The 21,012-nt window shown below is 39.0% G+C and overlaps 1 protein-coding gene across 4 annotated transcripts in view; it reads left to right on the forward strand.

Moving 5' to 3' along the window:
* The window catches only part of LOC306843395 (MAX gene-associated protein-like), a 33,406-nt gene extending 16,071 nt beyond the window's left edge, over positions 1-17,335 (forward strand). For 3 of the 4 annotated variants that reach the window (XM_079374875.1, XM_079374872.1, XM_079374873.1), the window contains 16 exons: positions 848-940; positions 1,015-1,574; positions 3,566-3,770; positions 4,481-4,665; positions 6,185-6,328; positions 7,647-7,692; positions 8,369-8,850; positions 8,942-9,155; positions 9,512-9,829; positions 11,986-12,989; positions 13,703-13,797; positions 13,906-13,939; positions 14,881-15,084; positions 15,165-15,285; positions 15,831-15,914; positions 16,632-17,335. In XM_079374875.1, coding sequence (XP_079231001.1) covers positions 848-940; positions 1,015-1,574; positions 3,566-3,770; positions 4,481-4,665; positions 6,185-6,328; positions 7,647-7,692; positions 8,369-8,850; positions 8,942-9,155; positions 9,512-9,829; positions 11,986-12,989; positions 13,703-13,797; positions 13,906-13,939; positions 14,881-15,084; positions 15,165-15,285; positions 15,831-15,914; positions 16,632-16,684 — 3,842 coding nt within the window. In that variant the 3' untranslated portion in view covers positions 16,685-17,335. The remainder of the gene's footprint in view (positions 1-847; positions 941-1,014; positions 1,575-3,565; positions 3,771-4,480; positions 4,666-6,184; positions 6,329-7,646; positions 7,693-8,368; positions 8,851-8,941; positions 9,156-9,511; positions 9,830-11,985; positions 12,990-13,702; positions 13,798-13,905; positions 13,940-14,880; positions 15,085-15,164; positions 15,286-15,830; positions 15,915-16,631) is intronic. The other variant, XM_079374874.1, reaches the window with a different exon arrangement.
* Positions 17,336-21,012: the final 3,677 nt, after the last annotated feature.

Here is a 21,012-nt window from a genome sequence, read left to right on the forward strand (position 1 = left end):
CATCACTGAGATATGAATCATCACTGAGATATGAATCATCACTGAGATATGAATCATCACTGACATTAAAGAGAAACACAAAAAAGCCTGCTAGAGTAACCCGTCTGCATGTATTACACGGCGTCCTGTTGAGTCTCATTTATCATTTTTAAAATTGAGTTTCTTACATTTTCATTTTTCTGGATTCTGTTTTAATGTTTAAAATAAATTTTAGTTTTCAAAAAGCGTGCTACATTAATTGAAATAATGAAATTTAACAAACTTTAAAACTTTTTATTTCTTATTATTTTCTTTATTATTATTATTATTATTATTATTTATTTTATTTTGTTACAAAAAACATTTTTGTGCTTTATGAAAACCTTTTTACTTTTTCCCAAATTCTTTTTAATTAAATTGTTTTTAAATTTCATTTTCATTTGTTTAAATTTATTTTTAATTTAATAATCAAAAAGCATTTCTAATCAATCAAATTCATAAAACTTAAACAATTTATTAACATTTTTACAATAATGGTGCTCTATGAAATGTTTTATTTTTTCAGAAGTTGTGTTTATGATTTAATACACATTTATTTAATAAAAAATGGTGGTAATCAAATGAAAGCATAAAACATCAACAATTCATCTTTTAAAATTTAATTGAACTTTTTAATTTGAGTACTTTTTTTACTAATTTCTTTTTTATTACGTTTTGGCAAACAGTCCTGATCAACAGAGGTTTGATTGTTTTTGTGATATTAAAAACAGTGATTCTGTCTGTGCTTTCAGAACTTCAGTAAAACATGCTATTAATAATATATTGGAGTTTTGTTTAATTAATAATTATCCTTTTTGTTTGAGTCCAGGCGCCGCTTTCGTTTGGCACGCTGGGAAGACGAGCGATCCGACCCGGATCAAAGGCTGGATGGAGAAGTTCAATTCAAAGAGCGCAGCCGACAGTAAGCACATGACCATAACAGCCCTACTGGGTTTACTGATTGACTGATGATGTCATGTTTCCGCTGCTCATCAGGCTCTGGTCACTCGGCGTTCTCCTCGGTGCTGCTGGATGAGTATCTGGAGACTGAAGGCCAGCGAATCAGCGAACGTGCTGCGGTGTTTTCATCCAGCGCTCCGTCTCCGGTGCTCTATCAGCTGCCCGTCAAGAGCAGCAGCTACGTGAGGACCCTAGATAGTGTGCTTCAGACGCGCAGCCCTGCCCCCTCTGGACTCAAGCGGGACAAGCGCACTAAAGCGTGGCGATGCAGACGCGGTGTTAGAACGGCTCCGGAAGCCTCGGTGCGCTCTTCCTCCGCGAGGCTCCGATGGAAACGCAGCGTCTCTGAAGATCTCCCTCAGCGTCCGGCCGCGTCCGGCGGAGCTCGCTCCAGACGCAGGGGAAGGTACCGGCGGCGGAGGCGGACGCTGAGGTTTAACAGAGACGCCGTGGATGGAGCGCAGTCCTCTTCATCCGCTCAGAAGCACTCGGAGCTGCTGGCTCAGGAGGAGCAGGCCGTCTCTCTCGGACAGAGTCCCTCTCACATCAGCGCTGAGAGAGCCGGCTTCGCTCTGAGCTCACTGCTGACCGCAGAGGTGCGTCCAGTCTCAGACACACTGCAGGGCTGTCAGAATGGCCGAAAAACTAAATAAAGCAAGAAGCCGTGGTTTACAGGGAATTTATAACAGCTAAGGGGTAAAAGAAATCCTTTAGCTGTTATAAATTCACTGCAAACCACGGCTTCACAGGGATTATTGCTTTTATAAAATGGTTATACGTAGTAAGGTTTCACAAAATAAAACAGAGCAAATGAAATATAATGGTATTAATAAGAACATTATTCTTCCGCCAAACAATGTAGTTCCTCAGAAACAGTTGTGGTTGCAACAAAGTGGTTGCTGAGCAACACACAAAAGTAAACAAAGGTGTCTGTTACTTTGTAATTTATCGAATTATAATCTGTTTTATAATTCTAATTTTGTACTTGAATATGATCAATATTGGAGTTCTATTCTAATTTAAAAGGCATAATTTCAGTCGTTTGTCTTCTCTGCTGAGGCCACAACAGGCGCATCCAGCACTAATGCACATTTCTTCAAAGCAATAAAATAACATGGATATCTTTGAAAAAACAAATAATGTTTAAAATACTGTTTATAAACCATATATAATTAAGTTGCTTAAACAATTAGAAACAAAACCGCATCATGCATGTATAGTTTAATACAAAGGACTGAAAACCAATCACTAAGAGTTCTTTCTTCATTTAAATCATGAGATGCAGTGGATGGGGAAGAAACCACCATAAAGTCTCCACATGTGTTTTAAAAGCTGAACTTGCATTCATTTCCCATGCTTTCTAAACATGTCTCTCTTGTGTAACGCTGATAGATGTCCCTCTAGACAATGTGATAAATACGCGTCTAAATATTCGGCTTGGTTTCAGTTTTGCTGTAAACAAGATATTCTCTGCACTGATGCTCTGTTTGTCTGCAATATTTTGACTGAACAACGCAGCAGCGCTGCATCCAGTGTCTTCAACTAGACCGGCTACACCACTATAATACAGCGACACCATCATCATCATCACATCTCTGCCTGACGCACACCTAACATTCAGATGTGGATTTTTATTTTTTAATTCAACAAATAATTTTTATTTGCCAGCCCTAACGCTCTTACACATCTGATTACTGGAGCTGGACGCTGTCATTTTTATGCTACCGCAGGGTTTTCAATAGCAATCTGAAATGAACCGTATTGCAGTTCAAATCACAATATTATGACGACAAATATAGGTGTTTTTGTTTTTTATGTTTTATTTTTTTATAATTATTTTATAAATAATTATTAATTTATTAAATTAATTACAATTGATTTACTTATATAAATAAATAATAATTCATAATATTATAATAATTACAAAACAATGAAATGGAACAATATATAAATTAATACTTCACATATATTTGCTTATTTATATAGATAAATACATTTAAAATACTTTTAAATATTATATATAATTTAAAATAAAAACAAAATTCAATATTTTATATTGGTTTGCTTATTTATATAAATATATAATTAAAAAATCTGTAAAAAATCTTTATTTTACAGTCCCATTGCTCATGTACATACTCTGTGCTTATTATAATAATTGCAATAACTAGATAATAACTAGGTACTAACCCTGAAGCTACCCGTACCCCATGTAGTTACCTTATATTACCAGTACTTTCTTAGGTTGCTACACTGATCTTTTGAAATATTATAAATAATCATTTTAAAATAGAACAGTTACTAAAAAGATTTGATATTTTATCTGTTTACTTGCATGTCATGTGACTAGTATCTTGTGAATGCGTCGTTAAATATTTGAAGTGTAAGCTGACAGAAATGTTTGGGAATCGCTGTGCTACTCTAAAGAAATTAAAGTTTTTCCCCACTGGATTATCAAACATAGGCATTAGCACAGGATTTAATATAAACATATTGTTCCGTTTCCTCACACTGGGATAGCCCCTTGTGTCCTCTAATACCCAGATTAAGAGGGATGTATAAACGTGCTCTGCTTTGCTCTGTTCAGAAAGCGGTGAAGACGCGGCAGCTCAGGGAAGGTGTGTGTGTTAAAGACTTCTGCCGTCTGGGCTGTGTCTGTGGCAGTCTGAACAGAGAAGCACGAGGATCCGTTCACTGCAGACGCGTTCAGTGCATGTTCAGCTGCGGCTGCTTCAAACACAAGATCGTCCTCGTCCGCTCCCAGCACAGCGCCAGCAGCCGGGTGGCCTTCCGTAAGTCTGCAGCAGCCAATCACTGCCCATCTAGTACTTTTACTCATATTTACATTTTTATATTTTTAATTTTGTTGTTTTTATTCTTTATAGCTTTTAGGTTTTTTTTAGTACAGCAAGTTAAACTAAGAGTTAAAATGAGAAATGTTTTGTACTAAAATAACTAAAACTTTAATGAATAAAACTATATGTGACCCTGGAGCACAAAACCAGTCATAAGGGTCAGTCATGGAATAATCTCTCCATTGATGTATGGTTTGTTATGATAGGACAATATTTGTCTGAGATACAACTATTTGAAAATCTGGAATCTGAGGGAGCAAAAAAATCTAAATATTGAGAAAATCTCCTTTAAAGTTGTTCAAATGAAGTTCTTAGCAATGCATATTACTAATCAAAAATGAAGTTTTGATATATTTACGGTAGCAAATGTACTAAATATCTTCATGGAACATGATCTTTATATCCTAATGATTTTTGTCATAAAAGAAAAATGTATAATTTTGATCCATACAATGTATTGTTGGTTATTGCTACAGATATACCTGTGTTACTGATGACTGCTGTTGTGCTCATATAGATGTCAAAAGTCAGTTGTTTTCAGTGTTTGCGCACTGATTTTCTCTGACAGATCTGAGTGAAGTGACCTGGTCAGTGTAGGTTGTGTGTTGTGTTGTGAGTGATGGCGTGTCTCTTGTGTGGTCACTCAGCCGTGGCCGGCCCCGGGTCAGACGGCAGGCCGGAGCCGGCGCTCAGGATAAGCAGCCTGTGGCAGAGGAGAGCAGGAGAGAACGATCCCGAGCCGCTCTTCACTCCCAGAGCCGCCGGAGCCGAGCTATCGAGACGAGCGCTGCGCTATCATGCCCCCGCGCCCCGGCCCCGGCCCCAGGCTCAGGTCAGCTGCTGATCATCAAGACATCACGATACTGATAATAACCTTACATTCCTAACTTCCCACTAGAGGTGTGCGATGTGACGATTTTTGATCGTGGACGATAAAAATGTCTCCACGATCTGCTTTTGAAGAAATATGGTAGTATCGTGCTACAGCGCACATTATATCAAATACAGTTCTGGCGCCGCGTTCTCTATATACTGTACAACACCACATACAGCAGTAGAGTTACTCTGACAGGACACTGCACTTATTCATGATCGCAAAAGTACATTATTTGCACACAAGCCTTGCTGGTTAAATGTTTAATTCGCGCGCTGGTCTGACGTGCGCTTGTTCTGAGCGCATACACCTGAAGCACGCGCGCTAAAAAGCCTGTCTAACAGCGCCTGATTACTCAACTAACTTATCTTTTGCGCTAATACTGTCAAAACACACAAGGTTTACATACAGACTCAGTTGCTTATCTCTAAAATGAAAGTAAATAGTTAAGAGAGAAGCAGATGCGTGTCTGTATATTAGATGCGTGCAGCTCTTAAAGGGACAGGACACTAAACATGCTGTCGACTGTCATTAAAGGGATAGTTCACCCTAAAATTTAATTTCTGTCATTATTTACTCACTCACATGTTGTCCCAAACCTCTATTAATTTCTTGTGCTGAACCCAAAACAAGATATTTTGAAGAATGAGGGTAACAAACATTGTCTTTGATAGGAAAGAAAAATCCTGTGGAAGTCACTGAGGACCAGCAGCTGATTGGTTTTCCACCTTCTTCAAAATAGCATTTATGTTCAGCAGAAGAAAGAAACTCATTCAGGTTTAAAACAACTTTTGAGTAAATGATGGTATAAAAATAAAACATTATGACAGAATTGACAGACAGATGACAGAATATTTATTTTTGGGGGAACTATTAATTTAATGTTAACAAAATAACAAAACGGAGAAAAATCCCTCACTATTCTTGACTGAAACACTTGAATACAGTTGCTTTAGGAATCAGTCTGTGTTTTATTTTTATATTTGTTCATTCAATGTCATTGAATGCTCTGCTAAATACACCTATTGTACCTGAAAATAAAGCACTGTTTGTTTTATTTGTATATTATGTGTATTTGTAATGTGTATCTTTGTTCTTATTTTACTTATACTTTGGATAAAAGCGTCTGCCAAATGACTAAATGTAAATTTTGTAATAAGAAAGATTAAATAATGACACAGATTTTTATCTTGGCCCACTTTGGCCTAAATATCTGCCATGCCTGTTTTTTGTTTTCTGTTATCTTGAAAGGCTTTGTGTTTCTAGTTTGGCTGTAATGCTCACACAACTTGTAAAATCAAAATAGTAAAACTAACATGACAGAATCGTGTTAAAATCATGAATTGTGATATTTAAAAAAAAAAAAAAAATTGTGATATGATATTTTTTCCATATCGCCCACTCCTACTTCCCACTATATTTGGATTGTTTATTTGAGTTTTCCTGTAACTGGTGTTTCTGTTTGTCCTGGTCACAGGTGCAGCAGACGGAGAAGGATCCGGTGTATTTGTATCTGGAGAGCATGATGACGTGTGCTCGTGTGCGAGAATACAACAGCAACCCTCCGCTGCAGGTGCACTTACTGCCGGCTAAACGAAGCGCTCCAGCTGCTGATGACACGGTACTTTAAACACACACACACACACACTCACACACTCACTCACTGTCTCTCTCTCACTCTCTCTCACACACACACTCACTCTCTCACACACACTCTCTCACACACACACACTCACTCACTCACTCACTCACTCACTCACTCACTCACTCACTCACTCACTCACTCACTCACTCACTCACACACACACACACACACACACACACTCTCTCTCACACACACACACACACACTCACTCTCTCACACACTCTCACACACACACACTAGGGCTGTCAAAAAAATTGAATTTCAAATATTTGTTGAATCCAAAATAAAAATCCACATCTGATGCAAAAGCGCTGCCTCTGAATGTTAGGTGTGCGTCAGGCAGAGATGTGATGATGATGATGGTGTCGCTGTATTATAGTGGTGTAGCCGGTCTAGTTGAAGACACTGGATGCAGCGCTGCTGCGTTGTTCAGTCAAAATATTGCAGACAAACAGAGCATCAGTGCAGAGAATATCTTGTTTACAGCAAAACTGAAACCAAGCCGAATATTTAGACGCGTATTTATCACATTGTCTAGAGGGACATCTATCAGCGTTACACAAGAGAGACATGTTTAGAAAGCATGGGAAATGAATGCAAGTTCAGCTTTTAAAACACATGTGGAGACTTTATGGTGGTTTCTTCCCCATCCACTGCATCTCATGATTTAAATGAAGAAAGAACTCTTAGTGATTGGTTTTCAGTCCTTTGTATTAAACTATACATGCATGATGCGGTTTTGTTTCTAATTGTTTAAGCAACTTAATTATATATGGTTTATAAACAGTATTTTAAACATTATTTGTTTTTTCAAAGATATCCGTGTTATTTTATTGCTTTGAAGAAATGTGCATTAGTGCTGGATGCGCCTGTTGTGGCCTCAGCAGAGAAGACAAACGACTGAAATTATGCCTTTTAAATTAGAATAGAACTCCAATATTGATCATATTCAAGTACAAAATTAGAATTTACACACACACTCACACGCTCACACACACACGCTCTCTCACACACACGCACACACACACACACACACACGCTCACACACACACGCTCACACACACTCTCTCTCTCATACACACACACACACACTCTCTCTCACACACACACACACACACACACACACACGCGCTCACACACACTCTCTCTCTCATACACACACACTCTCTCTCACACGCACACACGCACACACACACTCTCTCATTCACACACACACATACACACACACACGCAAGAGTGTTTCTGTAGATTTTCATCTTCTTGCCTTTGTCTTGTTCTCTCCGGTGGACTGAAGATCAGTGCCATGTCTCAGCCGGGTCTCCCTGCGTCTCAGAATCCAGGTCAGTAGGAGAAACTCTTTCATGCTTTTACTTCGATGTGTATGAATAAACTCAGCTTTACTTCGATGGTGCTTTATACAGAACAGATTGTTTCAAAGCAGTTCAACAGAAATAAACAGGTAAACAACAGAATAAATAATGCACAATTAAGGCCTAAAAGGGTCTTAAATTAGAGCAGAAAGTAGGGGTGTGCGATATATGTCATCTGTGATAATATCGTAATTGTTGTTTTAATGATGTGGGATTTGATATTACCCAGTATTTGCAAAAACCAATCAAAACACCCCTCCAGAGCGCACACATACATTACATGAAGTCTAGACTAGTGTGTGTTCTTTCACTGCATGATTCAGTCTATTAAAATACATTTAGATTGACCACAAAATTCAAGATATAGGGACAGAAAACTTATATATTTATATCATTTTATAGTTAATCAATATCACACTCAATAGAGAGCTGTATTTTTCTCCATGAAAATGGCCATGATTACAAATGTGATATTTTCAGATTTTCAAATAGTTGTATCTCAGACAAATATTGTCCTATCATAACAAACCATACATCAATGGAAAGATAATTTATTCAGATAATGTATGAATCTCAATTTTAAAAAAACTGACTGTTTTTGTGCTCCAGGGACACAGTTGTTCATGTTTTTGTTGTGTCTTTCTAGGTGAGAGCTGTGAGGCGGGAGAGCCGGAGCCCACTAAAGTGCTGGAAATCCTCTCGGGGTGTAACTGGGAGACTCATCGGTCGCTGGTGCTTAAAGAACTCTTCCGCTGCATCAGCATGAATCACCTCGCATCGGTGGTCCACATCGACATCTACAAAGTGGAGCTCCTCTCCAAAGATCTGAAAAAAGACAAGTGTGGATCCACATTGATTTACAAGGTCTTCGTGTCGCTCGGCCAGACGCCGCCGGAAAAGAGTCGTGAGCCGAGGAAGAATGTGAAGAAACGAGAGGAGCCGTCACATCCGAGGAGCTCTTCCTCTCAGAAAGTCAACAAACTGAATGTTAAAGAGAACCTGCACATCACACAGACAAACACACCTGATGAGAAACAGGTGAAGCACTTTCCTCTTCTGTCTCGTGCCGTTCCTGCCGGTCATCTGACGGCTGACAAGAAGACGCTAGTGCGTTCTGGACCAATAAAGGTGAAGTCTTGCTCAGTTTGGGGGATTAAACTAGTCTCTAAATGAGTGTTTGATCTCAGATTAAGCATAAACCTCTCTTCCTTGATTTCAGGTTAATGGAAAAACATACGCTCAGGCTAAACTGATCCTGGGCCGGATTGGAGCGCTGCATCCAGCCAATCGTCTGGCAGCGTACGTCACTGGCAGAATAAAACCCCTGCCTCAAAACACCAGCCGGTCGCTTCCCAAAACACTTCAGGTCCGGACGCTCAAAGAGACGAGGGGTTCAAACCCCGCTCCAGCGATCAATCCCTCAAAACACACAGGTACGAGGCACTGAACCCTAATGTATGCATAGCGATTCATTAATTACTGTGATGTGTCTAAAATTAATTACACATTGAATACAAAAAGTTGCTTTAGAATGAAATATTTTTGACGCTTCAAGAAACCTCCTGCAAAGATCTCTGTGTGGAACACAAAAATCTCACTGGATTATTACAATTAATGCTAAATGAATGTTTGGAAATGTAAACTGATATTTCCTTCTGACACACTACAGCAGAAGATAGAAATAACTGACTTAACACCATTTTTAGCTGCTGATAATACTAGTGCTCTAATAATTCTGGCCACCACTGTTTATAACATCTGTAAACTACTTTTACTTTGTCTTGTTTAGTGAGCCAAGCGAACCAGAGTAAAGCACTCAAAATGCCCATTACCCGATCTCCGGTGATGCCCTGGGGTCCTAACGGCATCAGATGTACACAGTCTCTCGGCGATCCTAACCCTGGGCGTGACACGGTAGCTCCGCCCCTCTCCGGTGCGGAGACAGTTCTGCCGGTCTCGGCTCTTCCTCCGGGGCAGCAGGTGGTTCTGCAGCCGGTCGCTGGTATGACGGGGGTGAACATGTGTCAGTTTAACGGCCAGATGATCCAGCTGGTGCCCATCACTGCAGCGTTACCTGTGCAGGTGCAGACCGGCGCCGGCGGCTCAGGTACTCGCAGTGCTGCTGTGTTCTCAACAATCTCCAATAGCACTTCTAGAGCCTTATCAAATGCTTTATATTTTCCTGAATTCTGTTTTTCGTTTGAATTTTTCACTTTTAATGGTTTTATTCAATTTTATTAATCAAAAAGGATGATTAATTTAATTCATAAAACACATACAACTGAATAGTTAAAAATTTTAACAATAATAGTGCCCTGTGAAATGTTTCATTTTTTTTAAAAAGTAAGCAAATTAAATTACGGTTTAAAATTTTTTTATTTTTTTTTATTTATTTTAATTTTTTTTTACAATGTGTTGTTTGAATAAGTTGCATTATTAGGGGCCAAGCGCCGAAGGCTCCTGTTGTATCCGTTGGTGCTCTTATTATTCTTCCGCTCTGGAAGTCTATGGCAGCCCATGGAACCGCTTGCGGGGAAGTTGTGAAATTTGGCACACAGATAGAGGACCGTCTCAATGCTAACCACAGCCAGTTTGGTGTCTCTAACTCAAGCTCTCTAGCGCCACCACTTGTCCAAAGTTTCACTCATGTTCTAATAACTTTTGAACCATAAGGTCTAGAAGGGAAATTCTTGCCAAGTCGAATGAACACCTAAATGTAAAAATCGTAAGGTTTAATTTTTTCACAGTTTTTAATAGTTTGAAAAAGTCTGATTTTCACCAAAATGGTCATCTTCAAACCATGCTGGCAAAAAGTTCTGGAAATAAAGTTGATTAGTCAAACCCTTCTCAAATGACGCATGAATGAATTTGATGAAAAATGGATGTGAGGCTATATCTCCGCAACGGTTTACCGTATTGACACCAAATTCGGTGTGTGTAATAACAAGCATGACCTGAGGCTTACTGCACAGTTTTATCGCAGCGCCACCTAGTGGTCAGGAGAAATGAAAAATGGCTATTTTTGCTCATAACTTCTGAATGGTTTGACCAAAACTCACAAAACCTTGTCTCTTTAGATTTAATGCAGCAAGCCGAGTCGAACTTTACCCAAATTTTTCCATGTCAGTCATTTTGGGCATTGGCCATTTTAAATTTGATCGTAAAATGCTATATTTTATGAACATAGTGGCGTTATATATATGTGTCTTTGATGCCCTGATGGTACTTAAATGTTTGGGGCAGCGCCACCTTGTGGCAAAAGTTATAAAGGAGTTTCAAAATATGCTAATAACATTTGATTCAATTGGCTTATTGTAATGAAAGTGATCTCAATATATTCCTTGGGTCATGCTGAGAACATAGCTGCCAATTTTGCCATAGTCAGCCAAACTTCCTGCTGCCGTTTTAATTTGTTGAAAACCTGCTTTTTCCTACTCCTCCTAGACCATTGGTCTGATTTTCACCAAATTTGATCATCTTCAGACTGTGCTGACAAAGTTACAGATTTCGTGTCGTATACATAACGGTTATTGTTTAACGTATCAGTGCATTTGCTGGAATGATGCCAAATGCCTGTATCTCTGCCAAGCTTTGACATCATCACACCAAACTTTGTGTATACCTTTATCACCTCAAACTGACCACGCCACATCAGTTTGGTAACAGTGCCACCTATTGGTCAAAAGGGATAAGCCAATAAATCATATTAGTTGTGGTTGTATTTATGATTTTTCAGTTATTTTGACTAAAATCAACTTAAAATGTTTTTATTACTCATTGCTACAGTTAGTCATGCTTAGCTCCTCAGTTTGCCTCTGTTGTGCTTTAGCTCCTTAATTGGATATTTACGGTTGTTGTTGTTATTATTATTATTATTATTATTATTATTATTATTTACTATTTTATTATTATAATCTTCTGCACAATATTAATATATCTGTTATAATATATTTAATATTGTATTTAAATGGAACTTTTATTTTGGCGGGTTGTAGTGATGCTGTTGAGTTTCTGTGTGTATCTGCCAATAGTTTTCTGAAATGAAATGTTGAAATCCTAGTGAAGTTACCACCATTTCATTCATTTTACAGCCCTAGTTTTGATTTATTCATCCAAATATTGCCAAGTTCTGTAACAAGCCACGTTATACAGTAAATTCCATTTTTATGACTGGATTTTGCTGTTTTGTTTGTGTTTTCTGCATCATGAAAATCATAGGGCTGTACACATCAAATGAAACCTTCTCACCTCGCTTCTCCACAGGAGGTGCTCAACAGGAGCCACAATCAGCTCAGATGACCACATCTATGCCACGGAATCCAGCAGCTTCACAGAAGGCTTCATCTGAACCCCTTCCGTTCATCGTACCCAGAATCCACGCAGTGCAAGGAAGCACCGGCTTTACCTTTGGAAGTGTTGCAGTTCCGGGTCTACAGAACGGTTTACTTGGTAAAGCTGGCATGTTTTCCTTCAGAATATGCCCACCTTCTGCTGAGAGCAAGGCCGCGAGTCTCGAACAGACTGGAAAAGCTCCAGAATCAGCAGGAACTGCTTCCACATTGTTACTTCCCGGAGGATATAGGTTAATAAAACTGCCCATGTTTGTCAGTCCCAGTGTGAGCAGCCCGACCGCTTCTGAACCCGCCGTATGCACCGAGAAATCAACCGAAAAGAGCCAAGAGAGAGAAACCACACACCAGTCCTCAGTCTCTATTAAAACAGAACCAGGTGAAGATCCAGAACCAGATCGCAGTGGTCTGCTCTCAGAAGACGGTGGGCCAGTTATCATTAAAGTAGAGTCTTACAGCGGCGACTCTTCATCCAAACATCCATGCAGGAGCGGCTCTGACCAGCCTGAGTCAGAGAACAGATCTGTGCACATTAAGATCGAGGCCTGCCATTATACGGACCAAACAGATGACAACCAGAACCCACAGAACATCGGAGACTCGTCACCCCGCGTCAAAATAGAGGAGACGATCGCAGACGGCAATCATCCTCTGAAAACCTCTGCAGGCAGGGATCTTAGTGTCAAAGAGACAGACAGATCCTCCTCCGTTACATGCTCTTTATTAGCGGGTCGCAGCTCATCAGTCTCGCAGAGTTTCTCCGTTCCTTCTCACACTAAAACACCTGGACCCAGACCTGAGAAGATCCAGAACAGGAGGAGAAAACCACAGGCTTCAGACGATCCAGGAGCGGATTCTGCTGCAGCATTCAATCAATCCAGCATGTACTCCAGTGACGGATGGACCACAGAAGACAGCGTAAGTCAGCACTCCATCGTATATCAGCTACAAATACTGATAAACTGCAGGAATCGATCTGTGCTGTTTTTAGTTGATGTGTGAACAAAACTTAATCTCAACAAGCTTTGTGCTTTATATTTTAAACAGTCTCAGCTTTCAGATTCTGTCAATGTTATAAAGAAATTCAATCAATAAACATGAATGAACATCAGAAGGTGTTGATAGAATCAGATCAACTCACTAAACTCAATCATGTCATTGATTAATCTGTGATTCAGCTGCAGAAAGATGCCAGTAAAAAAGACAAAATAACTCTTAAAGAAGCATTATGATAAATATATATTATATTATATATTCATTATATTTTACTTAACCTGTTCTTCAGTATTTCATGTATGTTTGAATAAATCTGTCATGAGAAGTTATAACATTCACTGATATCATAACTTCAATAACATAAAAACAATTATATCACTGAAAACTTTTTGCATACATTTTTATTAGAAAAGCTGCCTTAAGCGCAATTTATATATTTGTTTGCACATTGTAATATTGTGATTGCCATATCCTGATTGCATATATATCTGAATGAATCAGATTGAGTTGAATCACAAGCATGTGAATCCAGATGAAATCATGACGTTAGTCTCAATCCCCAGCCCTAATATCATCCTGAAGGAGGAAGTCTGTTTGAATCGCTGTGCTCTGATTGTGCTGTATTGTGATCCTAGAATGAGTGGTACAGCGAGGGTGAAGTTGACATCGAGACGTTTGAGGAGTATGATGAGAAGATGAACATCAGCCTCTTAAGAGCAAAGGCCAGACGGTGAGTCTTTCAGGAAGCATCTGGACGATCAGATCGATTCATTCGTTCAGCTGGTGTTACTCACTCTGAACGATTGCTTTATTCATTAAATATCTCTCTTCTCTTCAGGAAAACACAGCAAGCAGCTCAGCATCCATTGCTTGTAAGTCTCTTTGTTTTGCTCACTGAGGTATTATTTTCTGTGAAAAGCAAAAATTATATGCAAAAACAATTGATTTGCTAGATACACCATATTAGAGCATGCAGGTCTCTGAATATATGCATCATTTTACAGTTAAAGTAAAAATAAATCCAATAAGAAATCCATCGGCATAAAATATTTACAAGAAAAAACTAAATTATTATCCAGTCAAACCAAAATCTGTTCAGACACCTTCAACATTTCTCACATTATATCACAGTTTATTCTCTATAGTTTAGAAATTAGTAATAAAATATGAGAAGAGCTCAGAGTTAAACTGCGTCAGAACAAACTGATCTTGATAATGTCAGATAACTTTGATAGAAAGGAATGTAATGAATTCAGCTGAATACCTATCAGATGTTAAATTTAAGAACAATTAGATAAAACCAGTTTAGCTCGACCAATCACCAAACAATGCTTCATTTAGTTCAGTCTGTGGTGGAAAAACATCACATTAGCAAAATATGCTCCGCTCAAAGAGTCTGAATCATTTTTGATCCGCTAGTCCACTCTATGAAGAATATTTGGGTGTAATATATCACAGTTTACTTTATTTTGCTCTCCTCACTTACAGAAATGAGCTATAGAGTCCTGCACCGAACAAATATCAAACATGATATCTGCTGTCTGAATGATGTTAGGTTTGACTGTACTTCATTAAGGCATCTGTATTAGAATCTCTTTTCCATTAATACAATTACATTACTCAGCAAACCCTGAATACTGTGTTTTTCTTTTTAAAGCAAGCTTAAAATAATTTTTTGTGCTTTTATATTTTATTTCACATTGTTCCAGTGAAGCTGGCATGCAGCTAAAACCCCAGACACTCCATTAATGTGCTATAAGATCATCATAACCTGTTGTGTATCAGTAAAACCTGATCTTCATATGTTTTCCAGCTGAAATGTAAATCAGTCGCAGCGGCCCATCATCCAGTGCGGCTGATGTCTGATCTGACGCTGTATAAGCAAACGTGGCGTCTGAATCAAGCGCTGAGAGAACGCAAGCAGCACGCTGAGTTGCAGCAGACTTTAGAGTCGTTGAAGAGGGCGCTAGGGATTGAAGAAGACATCATGATGAGCACTACAGACCTGCTCCGAGAGGTGTGCAGTAAACCCACTGCTTCTCCTTGGGTCTCTGGAGCAGACTTCAGCTTCATTGACATGTTGTTGCTCTGTCTCAGGCTCGTCAGATGATCGGAGCTCTCGAGGATCACAGCACATCTCTGATGGCTAAGAAACGGGCGTTGATTCGTCAGCATTCTCATTATCAGACTCTGATCTCACAGCGCTCCGGTACAGACGGTAAATCATCAGTGTGTGCAGGGATCTTAACCTTGACATATGAAAATAATAGTAAGAAAAATATTGTATTTTGAAATGGAAGAGTTTATTGAACCTAAAATATAATTAAAAAACTGCAAATGTGACCCTGGACCACAAAATCAGTCATAAGGGTAAATTTTTATCCTGATGATCAGATTTGAGACGCACTGATTTATCTAGAATATGATTGATGGAGAATCAAGTAAAGCTGAGCTGCTTCAGTCCAGTAAGAGTTCATATGGAGATATGACTGCAGTTATTCTGATGTTTACTTGATCAAAATCAGACCAGATTTGACACGAGAAGCAGCAGCTGAAGCTGGACGCTTCTACAGTTACACTAAAAGAGCTTTTACTGGATAAAACACTCTAAACTCTCAATCAGACGATAGAAGACATGAGGAGATCGGGTGTGAAACGGGTTTAACAGCAACATTTGATCATTTAGAGGCCTTAGAAATTGAACAAATATGATACAGAGGCTTTATAGGGTTGAACTGACATGTGTTTTTATGACTCTTCCAGTGACAGGAACAGAATTAGAACAGAAAACAGCAGCTCCTTCATTACCCAGAAGTCCTTCAGAGACGTCTGCACACAGTCAGTCAGGTGAGCTCATGATGAATGGAGCGTTTCCAGTGTGAACGACACTAACAGCAGCTGATGAGGCTTGTGCTGCAGACACCGTGACAAATACCAGGGTTCCCGCGGGTCCTTAAAAGGCATTACATTCAGTTGTATCAAATTTAAGGCCGTAAAGTCTTAAATTGTACAAGAAGGTCTTACATTTGGGGATGGAAAGACCAGAATTGCGGTATGGATGAGTGTGAGGAATAAACTTCAAAAGGCTATGATTTCATTGAATGAACGTAAGTGAAGTCCGGTGGTGTGCTGCTTTGTTCACTGCCATTAACGTGGAAACCACTATATTTCTGCCGCTCTAAAAGCAAATTCATTCTCTGCCAGCAGGAGGCGCTTTTAGAGCGGCAGAAACAGAGGTTTCCCCGGGAGAGGCTGTACACACAGCAGCCTTGAGCTCACCATCGCAGTCGGTTTCCTTCAGAAATACAGTGATATAAAAACATGCAGTGCTCACGTTTATTCAACGAAGTCAAATCCATTTGTGGTTAGTTTTGATATGGTGGCGGGTCGAAACACATCAACCTGAGCCCAGCCTCAGTCTACTCATCACTTTAACTTTAACTGTAGACATTGTCCTACACCACTCATATGGTATCAAATATATCTGTGCAGGTCTTAAACAGTCTTAAATCTGAGCTGCATCAGTTAATATGAGAGCGCTCACCGTGTGTGTTTGGTGTTTAGTGCTGAAGAGACGTTTGCCCAACGTAATCCTGCAGTCTTTCACCAAGATTTAGCCTCGTTCCTCGTCACTTCAGATGATCCAGAGAATGAGGAGAGGATCTGAAGAGAAACACAATCACATCATCTGCAGGTGTGCTGCTTCACCTCATCAGTACCACGGTAAACATGAGCGTATGCAGAGTACTCTGGAGTCATTAATATCTCCAGCTGATGGAGCAAGACTTTCACTTCCTGCTAATGATGGATAGAACTGGCCGTTTTCACATTTACAGCATAAGCTTTTGTACAATCTTTATAAAAAGCAATTGTGAATGAATATTTCTCAGGATATTACTTGATAATGAGTTCATTAACCCACATTGGGGGGTATTTCTATGGCTTCTTGTTTAATACTAAACATGTTTTGCTCAGTTTATGGATTATGTGTTCCTCTTGTTAGAATAGATTTATTTTTGTGATTTATGCATCATGATGGATGGTTGATGAGGCCTGCGTTAGTTTTCTGTTGTTTGTAATCACTGATTAATCTCCCAGAGATCTGAACTAATCGCTCAGGCTGGAAATAACTCCGAAACAGACGGATCTTAATGCATTTGTCCTGTAAAGTTTGTCAATTATGTGGATTCTCCCTTTATCAGAATGAAATGGCCTCAGAATTGAGTTGATATTATGGCCTTGTGCTTCAATAAAAATGTAAATCTGCGGTTGTCTTGCCTTTATAAATGTAGTAACACTTCTTAATGGAAGTTAAACATGAAACTGACAGTAAACGATCTCAGCAAGGAAAATCAGGCATGAACACAAAAACTGCATTTGATTAAATAGACATTTTAATCATGACATTACTGTTCATTATACATACAGTACGGTTTCTATAACTGTTTATTCATGTAATGTTAATAACTGTTATTTTAGTATCTTTGATATACTATTATAGTTTATTGAAAATATTTTGAATTGAGTTTTTTTTTTCTTCTGTTTTCACTTTAATTTTAGTTAGGCTAATATTTTAGTAATTTTGTGTTTTTGTCATTTTTATTAGTTTTTTTCAAATATGTCTATAGTTTTTATTAATTCTTATTTATGTTTTAGTTATTTAAGTACTTGACAAGTTAAACTAAATTAAAATGAGAAATGTTGCCTTGGCTACTATCTGAAATAAAATAAACTTAGTTTATATATATATATATATATATGATTGATTGATTGAATACTTTCATTGCACGTTTGTACAACAAAATTCAAGGTGCAACTCCTTGTGGTACAGAAAACATAATAAATATAAAAAGATTAAACAATACACCAAAAAAAAATCCAAATTGATACATGTATATATTGCAATATATATATTGCACAGTCCATAAGAAAAAGTCCTTTGTTTAGTTGTGTAGTCTGGAGGTGTGGGATATAGCCCTGTAACGCCTCCCAGAAGGCAGCAGTGTGAACAGGAGGATTTGTTGGAAAGAAACAGTGTTGAATTATAAAAAGTGACATTCAGCCAAGTATGGTGACCCATACTCGGAATTCGTGCTCTGCATTTAACCCATCCAACGTGCACACACACACCGTGAACACACACACACACACACACACACGGAGCAGTGAACACACACACACACAGCAGTGAACACACACACACACACACACACACACACACACAGCAGTGAACACACACACACACACACACACACAGCAGTGACCACACACACCGTGAACACACACACAGCAGTGAACACACACAGCAGTGACCACACACACACACACACAGCAGTGACCACACACACACACAGCAGTGACCACACACACAGCAGTGAACACACACACAGCAGTGAACACACACACACACACACAGCAGTGACCACACACACCGTGAACACACACACAGCAGTGACCACACACACACACACACACAGCAGTGAACACACACACACACAGCAGTGACCACACACACACACAGCAGTGACCACACACACACCGTGAACACACACACAGCAGTGAACACACACACAGCAGTGAACACACACACAGCAGTGACCACACACACACAGCAGTGAACACACACAGCAGTGACCACACACACACACACACAGCAGTGACCACACACACACACAGCAGTGACCACACACACACCGTGAACACACACACAGCAGTGAACACACACACAGCAGTGACCACACACACACAGCAGTGACCACACACAGCAGTGACCACACACACACACACACACAGCAGTGAACACACACACACACACACAGCAGTGACCACACACACACACAGCAGTGACCACACACACACACAGCAGTGACCACACACACCGTGAACACACACACAGCAGTGAACACACACAGCAGTGACCACACACACACACACACACACACACACAGCAGTGAACACACACACACACAGCAGTGACCACACACACCGTGAACACACACACAGCAGTGAACACACACACAGCAGTGAACACACACACACACACACACACTGTGAACACACACACCGTGAACACACACACACACACAGCAGTGAACACACACACACACACACAGCAGTGAACACACACACACACACACACACACACACACACAGTAGTGAACACACACACACCATGAACACACACCCGGAGCAGTGGGCATTTATGCTGCGGCGCCCGGGGAGCAGTTGGGGGTTCGGTGTCTTGCTCAAGGGCACCTCAGTCGTGGTATTGAGGGTGGAGAGAGCGCTGGACATTCACTCCCCCCACCTACAATCCCTGCCGGCCGGAGACTCAAACCCACAACCTTTGGATTACGAGTCCGACTCTCTAACCATTAGGCCACGACTTCCCATGCGTGTCACGCGACGCAAGCATCTATATGTCGGTCAGTGAGGGAATGCTCTGCGCCGTCTTCATAACTCTCTCCAGACCAGAGCATTCTTATCAGTCATACTGCAGCTTTTAAACCACACCAGGGTGCTGTAAGTGATCATAATCTCCACGAAGCATTTGTAAAAGGACAGCAGCAATTACAAAATATATATATATGTGACCCTGGAGCACAAAACCAGTCATGAGTAGCCAGTGTTGGGGAGTAACTAGTTACATGTAACTAAATTACATAATTTCATAAAAAATAAATGTAATTTTAATCAGTTTCAGTTACTTTTGAAAATATTAATGATTATAAAGAGGGTAACATCTGAATATTTTCACACACAAACAGATTTGATTGATTTCTTTCATAAATGTCATTGACTGCTTTAAAATATGAGACAGCAATGTTTCAGGAGTTTAGGACACAGAACTGTTTTATTTCCTGTTTGGGTTTATGTTTATGCTTTATTTTGTAAGATTAACTGTGTTTTTCAAGGCATTGTTAGATGCCAGTGTTTCTGTCATAACTACACAAAGATTTGATTTCAGAAACAGTATCATAGCTATTAAACTATTTCTTATGATTTTAAATCTGTATTAACCTCAGAACGATCTGAAAGTAAAAAGAGGAGCTAAAGTCTGGTTTTGTGGCGGCTGTGTTTTAAAATGAAACTATTACAATCTTAATTAAAGTGATGAAGTATTCTGAGAAGTCTGACAGTAATCAGAGTTGAGTTCTGTAAGCTTATTCCTGCTGCTTTACATGCTTCAAAATTATTACCAGTTCAAAACATTTGTTAGAAACTTAGAAAAGTTATTAAAAACTAATCAAATGTAATCAGTTACTTTAATAAAGTAATTGAAATAGTTACACTAATTATTATATTTTAGATAGTCTAACTTGTAATCTATTACATACAAAGTAACCTTCCCTACACTGTCAGTAACACAGGTATATTTGTAGCAATAGCCAACAATACATTGTATGGATCAAAATTATACATTTCTCTTTTATGACAAAAATCATTAGGATATTAAGATCATGCTCCATGAAGATATTTAGTAAATTTCCTACCGTAAATATATCAAAACTTAATTTTTGATTAGTAATATGCATTGCTAAGAACTTCATTTGAACAACTTTAAAGGAGATTTTCTCAATATTTAGATTTTTTTGCTCCCTCAGATTCCAGATTTTCAAATAGTTGTATCTCAGACAAATATTGTCCTCTCATAACAAACCATACATCAATGGAAAGATTATTAAAAAACTGACCCTTATGACTGGTTTTGTGCTTCAGGGTCACATTTTAATTCAGTTACAGTTTATTTTATTTCATGTAACAAACTTTTTGTGTGTGTGGTTTTAGTTAATCATAACAATGTCCTTAGGGACATTTTTGTCCTTTTTAGGTGTGTTTATGTAAACAGCATAAATTTAGCCAAAATGTGTAGTATTTTTATTGGAATTTTAATATTTCATCCTCATCTATTTTCACAAATCTATTTTACGGACTTGTTTGTTCT

Source organism: Barbus barbus (genome assembly GCF_936440315.1).
Source record: "Barbus barbus genome assembly, chromosome: 24".
NCBI classification, from domain to species: domain Eukaryota; kingdom Metazoa; phylum Chordata; class Actinopteri; order Cypriniformes; family Cyprinidae; genus Barbus; species Barbus barbus.